Source organism: Carassius gibelio, chromosome B1 (assembly GCF_023724105.1).
Source record: "Carassius gibelio isolate Cgi1373 ecotype wild population from Czech Republic chromosome B1, carGib1.2-hapl.c, whole genome shotgun sequence".
Lineage (NCBI taxonomy): Eukaryota > Metazoa > Chordata > Actinopteri > Cypriniformes > Cyprinidae > Carassius > Carassius gibelio.
This window is the reverse complement of record NC_068396.1, coordinates 16458811-16476172: the sequence shown is the minus strand read 5'-3', so window position 1 is coordinate 16476172 and position 17362 is coordinate 16458811. Positions and strand designations below refer to the sequence as shown.

The 17362-nt window shown below is 38.3% G+C and overlaps 1 protein-coding gene across 4 annotated transcripts in view; it reads left to right on the top strand.

Annotated features, from left to right (window-relative positions):
- Positions 1–17362, top strand: part of cntln (centlein, centrosomal protein) — a 146257-nt gene that overhangs the window by 99155 nt on the left and 29740 nt on the right. For 3 of the 4 annotated variants that reach the window (XM_052545617.1, XM_052545618.1, XM_052545615.1), the window contains 3 exons: positions 4604–4701; positions 15713–16194; positions 17187–17262. In XM_052545617.1, coding sequence (XP_052401577.1) covers positions 4604–4701; positions 15713–16194; positions 17187–17262 — 656 coding nt within the window. The remainder of the gene's footprint in view (positions 1–4603; positions 4702–15712; positions 16195–17186; positions 17263–17362) is intronic. The other variant, XM_052545616.1, reaches the window with a different exon arrangement.

Below are 17362 nucleotides of genomic sequence, written 5' to 3'. Positions count from 1 at the left end.
AAGCTTGCATTGTGAAGGGCGCTCTGAAAATCGGCAGTGCAGGTAAAAGATTAAAACCTCTATTAAAACAGATGTCCAAATGAGCGTACCGATACGCTACAAGCACGTTCTGGGTGTTTCAGTCTTTTAATTGCGATTAATCGCGATTAATTTTAAAAAATTGTGCGATTAATTAGTTAATTTTTTTTAATCGATTGACAGCACTAATATATAGGCATATTACAATATGTATTTTATTGTTTTGTTAAATACAATCTTGTAATTTCTTGGTTTTGATGTTGTATTTGAGCCAATTATTATTGCCTCATTGTTAGTTTATATATAAATAGTCATACTAAAGCCTGGTTTTCACTTAAGTCTGTTTTTTGTGTTACAATTTTTTTTTTTTTTTTTTTTAACTAGGATTACTCAGTTGTCAAAATAATCAGTAAATTAATTGATTCCCAAAAGAATCATTAGTTACAGCCCTAGATTAGTTAAAATATTTATAAATACAACTGCATTGTTTTCATTCTTCAAGTCAATCATATATTCATGAAAAAGAAAATCAGTTTGAATAAAGAAAACAATAACTTTGACATAGTATCCTTTCAAATGTTAAAGTTGTCACAGTCATTGCATGCTTTGCATGTGCTGCCCCGAAAGAAAAAAGTTTTTTTTTTTGCTTTAACCCCTGGTTCTGCTGTGGCTTTGATTGGAACTATATTCATCAGCGAAATTGCAGAGAAACAGTCAATATTGTGTCTAAAACTTAAGTCACTTAAATTTTACCTCTTGTTTATTGCATGAAATCATATTGCAATTGTGTTTAAATATTTTGGTAGTGCAATGTTGCATACCTAAATCATATATTATAAATGTTTTTTTTTTGTTTTTTGTTTTTTACTACTGCAGTATGCATCTATAACTTTCTGTATGTGCTGTTACGCTCATTTGTTTTGATTTCTACATGAGTCTCTCTCGCACTCACTCAGGCAGTGCAAGCTTCACCTGGCATGACATAAATACATTACCAGTCTCTGTAATTGTGACGTCAAAACAGACCGACTCGGAATCGACCGACTGACCGATCGGTGCATCTCTGGTGAGCGTGATTTTACCAAGTACAACATGTTCCTGGATCAACATTCCAATCAACCAATCAGAATTGAGATATAATTTTTCAGGATATATCTGTTTTAGGCTTCCACTATGTGTTAGGTGCTTACACACTTTTGTTAGTCAGCTATTATTTCCCTCAGATTTTCAGTGGTGGACAAAGTACACAAATAAAGTACTTGAGTAAAAGTACAGATACGTATAGTAAAATATTACTCCAGTAAAAGTAAAAGTACTCCTTTTTCAATTTTACTCAAATGAAAGTACAAAAGTAAAAAAAAATTATGTACTTAAGTAAAAAAGTACTGAACGATAGATGTTTGCAATTTTATATAGGCTACTTAATTTAATTTTATATTAGAATATATTTTTTTAAATAATCCTACTGCTCAAAATACCTGGATTTTTTCCCAAAATAACCACTATATGGAGTCAAGATATATTTTTGTTGTTGATATGGACTACGTTGATGAGAGTGATGTTAACTGTGAAGCTTACACTGTGATTTACCTGAGAGAAAACAGAGATGACCATTTGATCTTCACCAGTAAGAACAAAGTATTTTAAAGTTTGTTGTTTAACAGAACATCACAGTTATATGACATGATAATAAGGCCTGAAGTTAGGAAGAACATTTTAAGAAAAATATAATTATATTTTCATAATTATTTTTTCCTTCTCAAATCTTGTCTGTGGTGTAAAAACACCCCTGGCCAAACGGGGTGCATCTCTTCCCCTCTTTGATAATTAGGCTACTGTAGTTACCATGTTCTGAACATCACATCCTTTCTTTTATCCCTAGATGTAATATATATATATATATATATATATATATATATATATATATATATATATATATAGGTGGTTGAATAAAAATATTTGGAAATTATTTATAAAAATTACCTCAAGTTAGCACCAGCAAGCTTGTTAGCTAGACAGTTAGCATCAGCTAACAATATTTACTTTCAGTACGGCTATGAATAAACATTCATGTCTGTCTACTCGTCTAGTTAATCCAAAGAATATAAAGTTACTGTTGATAAACAATATAAAAACAGACGTCACATAGGACATGGTAGCATTTTAATAAAACTGTTAATATTACAGCAGCGGGGAATTTGAACATGCACAAGTTATTTTATTTAATCTGTGTTATTTTCTGCGCTCTCTCTCTCTGTCTCTCTCTCGCGCGCTCTCTCTCTGTCACTCTCGCGCGCACGCTCTCTCTCTGCCCTGTTTAACTTGCATGTGGTTTTCAGTCCTGTCAATGATAAACTTTCACTCTATGATGGTTAAGCTGTGCAATTAATCCTTGAATCACATTCGTCAAGGGCCGGGGAGCAGCTGGCCCGTACAGTTAATGAATAACAAATCAACTACGACAGCCTACATTGCACATCCTGCGATGTGACTATCGTGGATTTTTACATCGCGATATCGATGCTTAAACGACACATTGTGCAGCCCTAGTTTAATGGTGTATTTTTATTTCTTTATTTTTTTTTTACCTAAAACACAGATAGGCTGATTGATGTGTCTGCGTCTGCACTCGAGTATTTCAGTGGGCTCGCTCAGATAGCTCACTCTTTACAGCGGATTTAGTTCCCAAACAACTGACAATTTTGACCTAAATATGATTTTCAGTTACAATAATTAATCCTAAATTTCGACATTAATAACTTACCTTTGGCAACATCAGACTCACGCGCGCTCACAAGATCATTTGAATCAGTGAGAGGTCGACTGCAGAACAGCTGCAATCGGATCATTCTAATTCGTAAACGAATCGTTTGGTGAGATTTGCGATGCGATTTAAAGGTTTATTTTGAAAAGACTCAGTTCGTTCATGATGAATCAGACACCGCTTCTGCGTGTCGGAGCACGTGATATATTATAGGGAGTAACGATATGTTTTATGAAATGTAGTGAAGTTAAAAGTACGATCTTATGCTTTGGAATGTAGTAAAGTAAAAGTAAAAGTTACTCAAAATAAAACTACTCCAGTAAAGTACAGATACTTGAAAAATATACTTAAGTACAGCAACGAAGTAAAGCTACTCCATTACTGTCCACCACTTCTGATTTTAGGAATAAATTATGGGTAGGGTTAGGTTTAGGTGTAGGGATTGGGTTAAGTCTATATTTTTGGACAACAATGTTGATCCAGGATCATCAGAAGATGTTGATCCCGGAACATGTCTTACTTGGCAAAATCACGGCGACGGTGTATCTCTAGTGTTTACTAGCTGCAGCGAACTTTTCAAAGAAAGTTTGCTTTGGAAAGGTATTTGAACTTTCAGAGCAAAAGCCAAACAAACTTTTTGCCTGAATTTGTTCAAAACGTCAAACCATTTAGTTATTTGTTTTGCTTGAAGAATATCTGGGCCTACAATGTAAAAGTGCTTTTTGAATCTGTAAAAAAAAGACATGTAAATTAATAAAATCACCATGGGCATTTTAATCATGAATATTCTTTTTCTCTAGTTACTTCAGGCTCTAAATTACAAGTATATGATGTATAATGGTCAAATACTTTTAAAAATCCATTAAATCTCAGACAACTAAAAACATTGTTGTTTAAAAGAGAACAGTCAGTGTTTAAAACGTGATTGATTTATTTGTTTTATTTTTTTCTGCACACAGCATAATATTGAAAATAGTGAGCCACTGTGAAGCCAAAGACTTATGTTGAGCTTTAGTTCTCAGTTCAGAAGTGTCATGAGATGGAACACAACTTGCCCGTAGAAATTTTCACTATTAAAAATAATTATAATAATAATAAAAAACATAATTTTTATTAAATGATATATGTTTTACATATTATTTTTGATGTTATCAACACAGTATGAACAGGTAATGGTTCCTTAAAGTTTTCTGTGATGTGATCATGCTCAAATAAGAGCATGTTTGTGCAGGCATGCACACGTGAATAGGTGAATTTTTTTTTTTTTCGTTGTTGTTATTGTTTTTTGCAAGTGTGTGGTTTGAGCATGAGGCTACAGAGAAAGACAGGTCTGCAACTCACTAGAATCTCAGCCTTGCTTTTTGCTGTCCAAAGGTCAGCTCAGGCAAAAAAAAAAAACTGTAAATATTTCACAACATGTTCATTCGACAAATAAGCATCCACATTCACCATGAAACTTTTATTAACTCAAGGCGGCAGAAAGTTCTGCTCTCCAAATGTGTTTATTTTCCCCTCTTTAAACAAGCATAGCAACAAAGTTCCTGCCATGAAGTCAACAACACAAACTCTGTCATACATTGACAGTTCCCCTTAAAATTAATTTATATTACTCTACAATAACCTGTAAGATTGCATCAGGTCAGAAGGTTTTGATTTGTGGTTACAAGTCCCTTTTCTTAGTCTGTCCATTAAAGGCCTCTTTATGAGCTCAATCAGTTAAATAGACCTTTAAAAAGACGAGAAATTATGTGTCATTAATGATAATTGATTTAAATAGAGAAAGTGGCTGTCAGGTGACAGTATGGGTTTTTAATCCTTCAGCAGAGCTTCTGTTTCGGGAAGTGCCGGAGGACGAGGTCAGGAGGAGCAGCACCCCCATCAAGACAACCGCCAGAAGAGTGGAACAGACTTTTAAAAAGGTACCATTCGTTGGCTGTTTAACCTTTATTTGAATAGCTAAATTTTGTGAAGAATAATAATGTTAGGTCACAGTTCCTTACATCAACTGCAGAGCCACAGACTATTACCAGACATTAAGTGCATAAAAAGTCAATGGTAACACTTAAAAAATCAAAAATCAGTTTGATAACATTATTTAATTCATAAGTATCATGAACACTAATTTAAACTTTTAAATGTCAACTTATTTAAACTAAAGTAATAATTTTTCCTCCGAAAGACAGATGTGATGTGTGATGTCCAATTAATATTTCATATGTTCAAAATATACATTGTCATATAGACAGGTGAATACTGTTGCTGAACTATGTAAAAATCCACTCAATTTAAGCTATGCATGAAAGCAATTTAATTAACAATTTTTTGTAGCATTTATTAATCTTGGTTATCTATGTCCATTGTTACTTAATGTTTGTTTATATTAACTAGTATACATGTAAACAGTTTAAAGTGCTAAAATGTATAGATTAACATTAAAGGGTTACATCACCCAAAAAAAGAAAAGAAAATTAATTCATTAAATACTCAGCATCATGCGTATGCATTTTTAGATGAAGCGGAAGCAAGCTTATGCTCACAAATCCACAAAGACGTGGATATAAATATATATATATATATATTTATATTAGAGGTGGGCATAGATTAATCTAGATTAAAATGGCTCATTCGAATTCTGCCGACTGTATTCATAATAGGGCTGCAACAACGAATCGATTAAATCGATTAAAATCGATTACTAAAAGAGTTGGCAACGAATTTCATAATCGATTCGTTGTGTCGCGCGACGCAGAGACGTTTGATTATTATGTAAAAAATAAAAACTTTTTTTCTTTTTTTTTTTGCTGTTTTATTCCATTGTTTCTTTTTTTGTGTTTTGTAAAAAATTAAAACTATAAGTACAAATGTAAAAAAAAAAAAAAAAAAAAAAAAATGTTAGTTGATCGCGGAGCAGATGGACACACTCGGTCTCTCTCGCGCACTGATGCTAGTGCTAGCAGAGTTTGGCGCCTCATAGACAGTCGGATCAAAAACAAAAACGAGCGGAGGTAGAGGAAAGATACATGGCAGAGGCAGAGAAACCCGTGCGCCCCAAGTCATCCAAGCTGTGGGAGCATTTCACACTAAATAAACAAAAAAAGTGTGTTAACTGCAAAATATGCAAAAGCGACATGGCATGGCACGGGAGCACCACGGCAATGATCCAGCACCTGAAACGCAAACATGTTGGAGTTTTTGATGAGGAGGAAGGGAGTTCAACAGCAGGGTAAGTCACTACAGAATCCTACTTTTGTTCTGTTTTGAAGTGAGGAACGTAATGTCCCTGGTGCTGGTGTTTACCTGTTATCCAGCTTGACAAGTTAGCGTTAGCTCGTTAATAACAGTAGTAAAGCAGGGGTGGGTTTAATCTTTGCATTGCAAGATTAAAGACATGTTTTTATTCACTTTTTTTTTATTCAGAAAATTAAATGATGCTTAAAACTTCTGTTTTTGATTATATATCATTAAGATTATTTTTCTTATCCCATTGGCAGATCATTTAGCTTGTTTTAAACAATCACTTAATTTTGAGGTGTTTTTTTTCTAGAAAACAGGACATAATTTCTTATGCTATTTCATGTGTCTAGTAAATGTATCTTGATTTAAGATTTTTTAGATATTTGGACTGAACAGGACAAAACTACTAAATTAGAGAAGCATTTTTTTGCAGTGTATATTCTGTGCTTTGTCCCAAATAGGTTATTAATGACAAATATATTTGTGTGTGTTGTACTTTTTAATTTAATTGTAAAGTTCTTTTATAGCACTTGTTCGTCTTTAGCTGTATATAAATGTGTGTATAAATGAACCTTGCACTTACTACAATGATGGTAATAATTTAATGAATAAGCTTCAAGTGAACTCGAGAGAGAAAGAGAGAGAGAGAGAGAGAGAGAGAGAGTGTGTGTCTTGTCTGTAATTGCTCTTTGGGTTACGTATGTTTGTAGGTATGTAAGTATGTATTTAGTTGATGTAAAAATTGTGCTATTACACATACTCATCCTATCTTTTTGATTCCAGAAAAAAACAGCAAACCATGAGAGGCTTCTTGATGGGAAATGCATCATGTACACCACAGCAAGCCGCTGTCTTGACGGATAGTATCCTTAACATGCTCGTCACTGACATGAGGCCTCTGTCGATGGTTGAAGATGACGGCTTCACTAAAATGATCCACACCTTGAACCCTGGTTACACTCTGCCCTCCAGGACTCACTTCACAAAGCTCATGGAGAGAAAATATGAAGAGACATTCAAAGAAGTGAAAACTGCAATAAACACCAACAACAGCAAACTTGCTCTCACCACTGATGTATGGACAAGTGTAGCAACTGAAGCCTACCTTGGAATTACATGCCACTACATCACAGATGACTGGGACATGCAGTCATTCTGCCTCACCACCATGCCACTGCATGACAGACATACTGCATCTAACATTGCAGAGTGGTTGGAGCAGGCAGTGGCAAGATTTGAAATTCCTCCTAGTAAAATCATTGCCATAGTCCATGACAATGGTGCTAATATCGTGGCTGCAGCAAATATCCTGGAGGAGAAGCATGGGTGGTCCTCTGTCCGTTGCACTGGCCATACTTTGCAGCTTGTGATCAATACTGCATTGAAGCATCCAAGCATTGAAAAAGCTGTCGGGGCTGCAAGATGTCTGGTAGAACATTTTAAGAAAAGTGAGCTGGCCAGCAGTAAACTCAGAGAGAAACAACAACAAATGGCCACACCAGAGCACAGCCTTGTTCAAGACATAAGCACAAGGTGGAATAGCACATTCTATATGATAAGTCGACTGCTTGAGCAAAGGTGGCCTGTAACAGCAACACTGTCCGACAGCTCTGTCACACAGAGAGGCAAAAGGTACCTGGATCTGAAACCAGACCAGTGGAGCCTGCTGGAAGAGCTTTCAACAGTCCTCAAGCCTTTTGAATGTGTCACTGTGTTCATGAGTGGACAGAAATATGCAACAATATCTGCAATACCTCCACTTGTGAAGGGGCTGTTGAAGTCCACCCAGAGTGCTATCTACGAGTCAGCCCCGCTGCGTGCTTTCCAACTCACTGCAGTGCAGCAGTTGCAGGAGAGATGGAAAAGGGAGACTGCTTTCTCAGATGGAGCACCAAACACAGTGATTTTTGCGATGGCCCTTGACCCAAGGTTTAGGAAACTGAGCAAGTTTCTTTCACCTGATGAAATCCTACTTGTTCAAACTAAACTGCAAACCATGTTACTTGAAGAGAGAAGGAAGATGGATGTGCAGCAGCATGGCAGTGACAGTGTTGTTATTACCTCCACCAATACTACAGCTAATGAATCAACACCTCTAGTAGCTACTCTAATTGATTCACTCCTTGGTTCTGATGGTGAAGAAGAGGATAGAGCAGGTGAAGCTGAGGATGTCCACAGCCAAGTGAGGAACGAAGTCCTCACATACTTTGGAGAAAAGAGCCTTGACAAGGAAGAAAACCCATTATTGTGGTGGAAGGCTAACAATGAAAGATATCCCATGTTGGCCAGGCTAGCAAAGTTTTATCTCTGTATCCCTGCCACCTCAACACCATCTGAGCGGCTGTTTTCTGCAGCAGGCAACATAGCCTCTAAGAAAAGAGCAAGCCTGAGCCAGGAGCATGTGGACATGCTCACATTTTTGCATTGCAATGCAAAGTGTCTGAACAAAGGGAGTGAGAGAGAGTAAGAGTGTGTGTGTGTGTGTGTGTGTCAGTGTGAGAGTGTGTGCGTCTGAGAACAAGTTCTGACATTCAAACAAATCCTGTTAAATTTTCTGATTTGAATTGTTCTTTATTTTTTATAAATTATTTATTGTTCTGGCAGCTCAGGTGGCACTTTATTTTTATTTTTTTTAAAGTCTATATATTTGGCAGATGTAAAGCATACGTGTATGTTTTTAGTGTTAATCCATTTTTATTTTATGTTATTATTATTATAACAGCTCAGGGATGTTCAAGGAGCAACATGTGTGTGCACTTTCTAAAGATTTTAGTTCTTTTTTTGAATAAAGAGTTGGAAATGAATGCTTTTCTTGTTTTTTGTTTTTTATCCGATTCATCGATTAATCGGAAAAATAATCGACAGATTAATCGATTATTAAAATAATCGTTAGTTGCAGCCCTAATTCATAATATGTGTGTTAACCAAATAAAACTGACAAACAGTAAGGCTTTGAGAAGGGGTTTATCAAGCTGCATTAGAAATTTACATCTCCTGTTTCCAAAATGCATAACAAACTGCTTGAAAAAGCTGTAAACTAATTCCACATTGCACAAGGTGCAAACTAACGTAAGCCTGTTTCACACATACTCCGTCTGCAGTGCAGCCATGCACCCATGTTAACGGATTCCAGTTGTGTTCCAGGAGCATTGCTTCTGCAGCAGTGCAGTGATCATTTACGTACCGAGTAGCGAACTGCAAACGCGTCCTGTGTGAAAGCACATAGAGGCGGCGCCATGCCCATCTCGGGACTCGGGAGTGTAACCAGTGCTGAAGTGGTCTCATATGGAGCAACCCGAGCTGCGTGACTGCGGCTGCGGATGCCATATGTGCTAGGAGCCTCTGAAAGTGTTTCAGTGGTACCACTGTCCTGCCTCTGAAGGAACTCAGGCAGTTCAGCACTGACTGGGCACGCTCGCTGGTGAGCCGTGCCATCATACTCACCGAGTCTAACTCAGTACTGAGATGAGAGATTCTCTGCACAGGGGAGAGCTTGCTCTTCTCTCGGTTGACCTGAAGCCCCAACTGACCGAGGTGCCGGAGCACCAAGTCCCTGTGATCGCACAACTGCTCTCGCGACCGGGCCATAATGAGCCAGTCGTTGAGATAGTTGAGGATCCTGATGCCGACTTCCCAGAGTTGGGCAAGGGCGCCCTCTGCGACCTTCTTGAAAGACACAGTGGGACAGGGAGAGCCTGAAGGGGAGGACCTTGTACTGCCATGCCTGACCCTCGAATTCAAACCGCAGAAACGGTCTGTGGTGAGGGAGGATCGAGACATGAATGTACGCGTCTTTCAGGTCGATCACTGCAAACCAGTCCTGGGGCTGAACGCATTTGATAATGCATTTCTGCATCAGCATCTTGAACGGGAGCTTGTGCAGGGCCCGATTCAAGATTCGCAGATCCAGAATAGGCCAATAAATAGAAAATAGAGCCACACTCCCAAACTCCATACAGGTGGCACCAAAGGGGCAGTCAATATACCCGCAGTGATGCAGTGATGGGGAGTTGTGTCTGGTGGCCCAAAAGGCATCGCGTTCCTAGTCATCACGGTCACACTCCTTGTGTTCCAAGAGGAACTGGCCTGAGACATTTGGAGAGGCGTTGCGTCTCCAAACCGCGACCTCTTGACCTCTGGCGAAAGGGGGTGTCGTGGGTGAGAATGAGGAGGCAGTGCATCACTCATCGTCAACCCGCGAGCCTTGCAACTCGGAGGAAAGGGAAATTGTTCTTTTCTGAAAAAGTGGGTGCAGAACAGAAGAAAAAAAAGCTGTGCATTCTCCACCCGGCCCTCCTCAGGGGGAAGAAGTGGCGCTGTCTCCGCCAGCTCCTGAAAAGCAGTCTCCCATATCTCCGAGTTGTCTGTGTCAGGGCCGCTTAGTCGTCTTCCTAGAAGATTTTGCAGCCGGAAGTGACACGGGGGCGCCGCTCTCCTGCACAGGGCTCTACGCGCCGGCCTCGAAGAACTCTCAGTATGGGGCGGAGCTGGAGTGGAGGATGCAAGTGGAGCGATCCAACAAAAGACAAAAGAACACAGTGATGGATACGCTGGACACGATCCCAATCAGTGAACTGATGCTCGTTCTGTTTATGATGAAATGTACTGATACTGCGTTCAGATGATTTGACACTATAGTGTGATGTCATCAAGTTTTTCGCTCTGGGGCACAGATGACAACTCTCGCGTCCGGTGTAGACACAGACAGTGACTGCTTTATTTACAAATAAGTTCTACAAGAAAAATAAATAAATAAATAAATAAAGGTCTTTCCAGCATTAAGGTAATAACATTACTGTTTTTTTTTTTTTTATCATCTTGTTGCAGTTATAAATTTGACTGCTAAATGAATGATAAAAAACTATATTAAAACTTGTTTTGTAAAATTTCTTTGTCATTTGAATATTGATTTAAAAATCGGTTTAAATCATAAATCAGATTTTTTTTCTAAAATAAAAAGAAATCTGGGATTTTTTTTTAGGTCATATGCTATTTGCCCTACTTTAAAAGCAAGTAAAGAAGGCTCCCTTTAAAATCACAAGTTGTCAATTACTAAAGCTCTTTTTTACACTGTGTGAATTTTGTTGATTATAATGAGAGAACTTGAGTTTAATTGTGAGGACGTTTTATTAAACAATAATTAATTCAATTTCTTTTGAATAATATGACGCATAATTAATATAATATAAATAATACTGCACACCTTTTAAATGTCTCAAATCTAAAATATGGTTTAAATCCATGTAGCTTAGAAAATATAAGCACAGACTCAGGCACACGCTTGACATTTATCCTGCTTGAATTCATTCTAAGAAATGCACAACTCATAAATACCAAACTTTCATTTGTGAACATTAAATATATTAAATATTTAAACTATAGTGTTTTTCTTTCATTTTCCGTGACTGAAACAGTCAAATGTAACACATCAGCAAGGCAAAACTGACATCTATTTGCGAAAATGTGCTTTGATGTGCTTGTTTGATAACTTGTGGTTACTCAGCGGTCAAAGCTGCAAATGCACTTTACACATGCCGCGGCGGCGGTACCCGTGGTGGTAAAAAGGGCCTTTTGAATAACTACTTACTGTATGAATATTAGCGGTGGAGAGGCTCGGGAAAAAACAATTGTTTGGCACATGCAAGAACCACGTTTCAACTTAAATCTGACAACGCTGTAATATTGTTTGCTATAAATAACACATAAAACAAACTGGGTTCGGCTAATATATTTTTCTGTTGATGGATGCGCATTCTGGCTTCCCAATACATTACAACAACAGCGATGTAGAAAAAAAAAATTTGGACAAAAGTTCACTCTTGTTCAATGCAAATGCCATATCCTGGAATATGAACATTTATTCTCTCATCACCCGGGTGCTGATAACAGGCGCCTCAGAATGCATGCACATATAAAGTAGTGTTGTCAAAAGACCTGGTACTTTCGGTACAAAGTTGGTACTAAAAAATGTAAATGTTACAGTACCAGGTTTTGTAAGTACTGTTGGTACCATGTACCCGGTCAACCTGGTTCTTGATGTGCTATCCAAAAGGTGCGCAGATATGCTTTCTTTATAAAAGCACTGAGACGAGGCAACCTAAAAAGATGCAAACACACAAAACACCCAGAACAAATTAAAGAGTTTCATAGTGTTTCCCATACGTTGGGAAATATCAAAACTGACGTCCACAAACAGATTTTCCAAAAGGCTTTGACTTTGTGAATAAACATGAGCCCTGCATATGTTAAAGTCTAAACCAGGTGTGGGTGTTTTTATATCATTGTATTTCTAAAGAAAACTGATGGTCTTCAGAAAATTATGGATGCCATTTTCATTACATCTTGCCTGTAATGCCTGAGCACCGTTTTTGAGCGCAGGCTCAGCGATTATTTGATTACAGCTGTTACCTGGGAAACCTCTCTCGTGCAGTACAAGCAGGGCCGGCGCGTGCCTATAGGCGAACTAGGCAGCTGCCTAGGGCGGCAGCTCAGCCAGGGCGGCAAGAGAGTGAGAAGGAGAGAGAGAGAGAAAGAATTATTAATTTATTTGTTTGTTTCACATTAGGTTACAATTATCGCTATATCAACAGAATTTTTTTAGTATAAATAAAATAAAATAAAAAACTTTACATTTCAAATAAATATTCCTGCCTGGCAGCGCCCTATTAGTAGGTCTATATGCATACAAAATATTTTAATGTATATTCAAAAATGTCAACACAAATAAAATTATCTGGTCATACAGTGCTTTTCGCTGCTTAGAGACAATGGGCGCGTATTTGGATTTTTATATGACATCGCATCTCTCAAAGAAAAGGAGAATAGAAAAGTTCTTCAGGATTGCTAGGACTGGAAAAGACCCTGACTCATGGAGACTCGCGGGATGTTGATGGCCATGAATTGTTTGAAGAGCTGACTGCTTTGGGCAGACGCCTGGTTGCTGGATCTAAACCCCTGGATGCACTTAAATTCATCTGTGAAAAAGGGATGGAATCAATTTTACGAAATGTTTTTGTAGCATTGAGAGTGCTTCTCACTCTCCCCGTCACTGTGAGCTCTGGAGAACGCAGTTTCTCAAAGCTTAAACTGATTAAAATTGATCTTCGAAGTACAAGGTATGCTCAAGGACGCAATCAAAGCGTTTGTTGCTGCGAAAGCCCGACGCGCACGCTTCTGAAATTTAGGTGTGTGAATGTGTGTATCAGTCAAGAAAAAAATCGAAACCTGCAGTTTTGTGAGCTAAAATGTTGTGTGCATATGTTTAGTTTTATTCTGTACACTATCTATTAGCCTGTAAAACAGAAATTATATGCAGCTGTTGCATTGTGTACCTTTTTCACCTTTTTGCAGAATGAAAAAAAAACTTCTAAAAAAAAGGTTGCACGTTTTTATTTTAGTGTAATTTCATAGCTAAAAAAAAATAGTTTACATGATTCTTTAGGATCCCTAATTGTGAATGTGAGGTGGGGGCGGCAAGATCGTGCTCTGCCTAGAGCGTGATTTGAGCTTACGCCAGCCCTGAGTACAAGTGCCTCCTCCTGGCAGAGAATGAATTTTCATATATATGCCACCACAAATAGAGTGCAAGGATGTGGGTAAAACTGCTTTAGTTATGAATACTATTAAATATTTTAATTTGAATGTCAAATTGAAATAAATGCTGTTATTAGAGTAGTTAATTGTTAGCATAAGTGTGTTAATTAGCTAACGTTAATATTATGAGGATTAGAATTCAGTTTATTTATTAACTATTTAATGCTCCTTTAACTTTTATTAGGGTAAAAAAACAGGAGTTTACCCTATTACAGCACATAAATATAGTTATAAAACAATATGATATTACAAAATATATTTTGTAAGTAAGACTAAACACTTTATTTCACTGTTTTACATCCTAATGCACTTCGCATTGCTAGCAAAGAAAATTGCGTCTTTGAAAAATATTTCAGACGGGTCAGGCTCGCACACGAGAAAATGTCTCGGATGTGACTAATAACACCAGAGACAATTTAGGACTTTGATAACACTTAACTGTGTTAATAAGGGTTAATCTCCGTTTTTACACCGCAAGTGGGGGCTGTTTACACCAACTAGTGTTCAAATTCAACACCACAACGATATCGTTGACTTGATTGCAAATAAATGCACAGACACTATTTAAACTGAACAGAGATGACATCACTGAATTCAACGATGAACTGCCTTTAACTGTCATTTTGCATTATTGACACACTGTTTTCCTAATGAATGTTGTTCAGTTGCTTTGACGCAATGCATTTTGTTTAAAGTGATATATAAATAAAGGTGACTTGACTTGACAACTTTAACTCGTTACTCTGTAAGTCCTTAACACTGGGATTTCAACACTGGAGATTTTACGGTGTACTGAATTGGTGATTTTAAAACCATGATACAAATGGAACCGTTCCACCCCTAATGAATATTAGCCAAAAGTAAATTTATACATTTGAAAATGTTATTACATCTGTAGATATTATCGAAATATCATTGTTGGTAATGTAGTTATGCCATCTGAAGGAGGATCAAGTGCAATCAAAAAATAAATAAATTATATTTTGAGTTGTTTAGAGATTTTAAAGTCTAATTATAAAATTTGATTTTTGTCTCATGCTGTTGGTTTTGATTTTGGGTAAGAATTTTATTTCAGTAGAATCAGTACATAACTATTCAAACCTAATGCAAATAGGTCACATGCAGAGCTCATAGATCTAAAACTAGAGACCGGTCATGCAAAATAACAGTTTATAACAATGGTTATGCTCAGACAAAAAAAATAATAATAATTGTAGTAAAGTAAAACAGCAGTAAACGCCACCTGTCTATCTGTATTATGGATCGCTCATTTAAGCCCTCAACAGCACAACAAAGACCCTTAAGACTCATTTGAATGAAACTAAACTGCTCTGTTTGCATTCGCTGACTCTGCTGGTGTTTGACAGCGGGCCCTTCACTCATTTAACACAAGCAAATCATTTGTCATTAGTATTTAAACTGAACAAATTAAGCTCACAGTCTATTCAGAAGCACTTGACTTCCCCTAAAGCAATATTTAGTTTGATTCTAGCTGGAGGGGCTGGTGAGAACTGAGGGAACATTCTGAGCAAAGGAATGAAATGGTTTGTTGAATAATTCGGAGCAGATGATGGCATTGTGAGTGGTGCCAGCAGCTGCCATATGGTCGTGTAATGGGGGCTGTCATCGCCTTTATTACCGAATGACAAGCACCATGTTAAACTTAATAACCCACAGGGGCAGACTGCTGTTTATGTGCTCCTGCAAACGCATTATAAATGAAATAATTTTTGATGGAGTTGTGGGAGGGGGGTTGTCGTTGTCAGCCAGCCGTAAAGGGGCCTAATGTTGTTTGAAAGGTGGTGTGCTGCGGCAGTATGGCTGTGAGAGTGCTAAATAAAAGGCAGCGATTTGCCTGGGGGTATACACCCAGCAGGCATCCCCTCCTTTTTCACACCCTACACCAGGATTTGACAAGCTGCCTAAATGGCCCTCTTTTATGTTTAACCATGAGTAACAAATTTGGGGGGAATCACTGAGTGTCTGCTTGCCTGCCCCAGAACGGACCCTCTCCACAAAGGCCAAATGAGAGTTTAAAGTACAAAAATCTCAAAAAGATGAGGTGATAATTTGCTGTGCATGTGCCTTTGCGTACTCCCACAGATCGAGCAGTTACAAAGTCAAATGGTTTCTCTGGAGAGCGAGATTGTGCGGTTGCGAGAAAACAACAGAGCACTACAGGAAGCAAATGGAACCCTGGCTGGAGACCGGGATGATCTGCAGGCCAGAGTGCAGTTTCTGCAGAAGACCAAGGAGGCAGAAGAGGCCCAGTCCAGGGAAGAACGAGACAGATTGTTGGCCCAGATGCAGAGCTTTGAGAGACAGGCAAAGGAAGCCATGAAAGTTGCCACCCAAGCCAGGCGCAGACTGCTTAAACTCCGCCAGGAACTAGGAGTCCTTCGAGCAGAGAGAGATTTCCATCGGTCCGCAGCTAAACGCAAGTCGAAATCTACCAGTCTGGCAAGCAACAAGATCAGGTCCAAAGCACCCTGGGTTGACGCCTCCAGCAAAACACGCATACGCTCGACACTGTACAGGATGGACAGTCCAGCCAAGGACGACTGGGAGGACATGAGCGCAGACAGGTACTTCCCCCACATTTAACTATCCCTGTCTCTTTCCCACTCTCCATCTCTCACACTCTCATTATTTTTATGACTAGGGACAGCACGCATATGCAAAAACACAAGCAAACGGGTGATTGAATCCCAGCTTCTATCTAGTTGGTATTCAAAAGAGAAAAAAAGAGCAAGACGGGGGCAGAAAGAGGGAAAAAATCCGATCCTTTGAATTATCCCGGGATGTCTTGCTAGGAGCTTATTGACTGAAATTTGCATGTAGAATTAGCCACCTCTGAGCAGCCGAGTTGAACCGGTGCCAAGAAGCACCTCAACCCGCCCGCAGCACCTCACTTTCTGCCCAATGCCATTTTCCCAACGTCATGAGCCCCGAAATTGACAGTTTGGCAGGTTAATTTAATTTGTGATTCCTTTGCATATTCATCACTGACAGAGGAGGAGTCCTAGGCAAACTCTGGCCAATCAATTGAGTTTTCCTCCTCTGACATTCTTATTCAGCTATGGTCCCAGCATCCCCCCTCTCTCCTCCTCTTCCTATATTTTATCTAATTTAACAGGATAAATTTTGAATGACTCTGTTCGGGTTTCTACCAGATGTCTACAAGCTGTTTAACATCCTCCGAAATCTTCAGTAATTATTTAATGAAAGTTTTATGTCACCTCCTGCATTAGAGTTTATGGCATGATGGATGGTATGATGATTTCCATTGATACCAGTTCAGATTTATTTCACCCAAATGCACCACTACTAACAAAACGGCATGCTGGAAGCTTTCCAAATCTGTCTCCAAGAGGCTCTTGTATGAGATGCCGGAGTGTTTAGAGTGTCCCAACTGTGCCTCAACAGTTTGAGTTACACACCACACATGGGCGTTTAAGTTTCTGGGTTGTCTGCTTTTTTGCTAATTAACCACTCTCATGTGAATGCTATGGAATGGCACATAGTAGTCCCGATATATCTCTTTATCTTGGTAAATAAGTCAACTTTATCTCTGCAGTGACAGTGAAGAGTTCTCTGACAGCCTGGAAAGTCGATATTCTGTTCAAGCCCGACGAGTTTCAAGGAAAACTAAGGTTTGTTACACAAAATGTTTATATTATTTTTAGGACCTTGCAATATTCTCTTCTTTTCTGTTTTAAGATTTAATTAATTGTCATTTGAATTAAATAATTG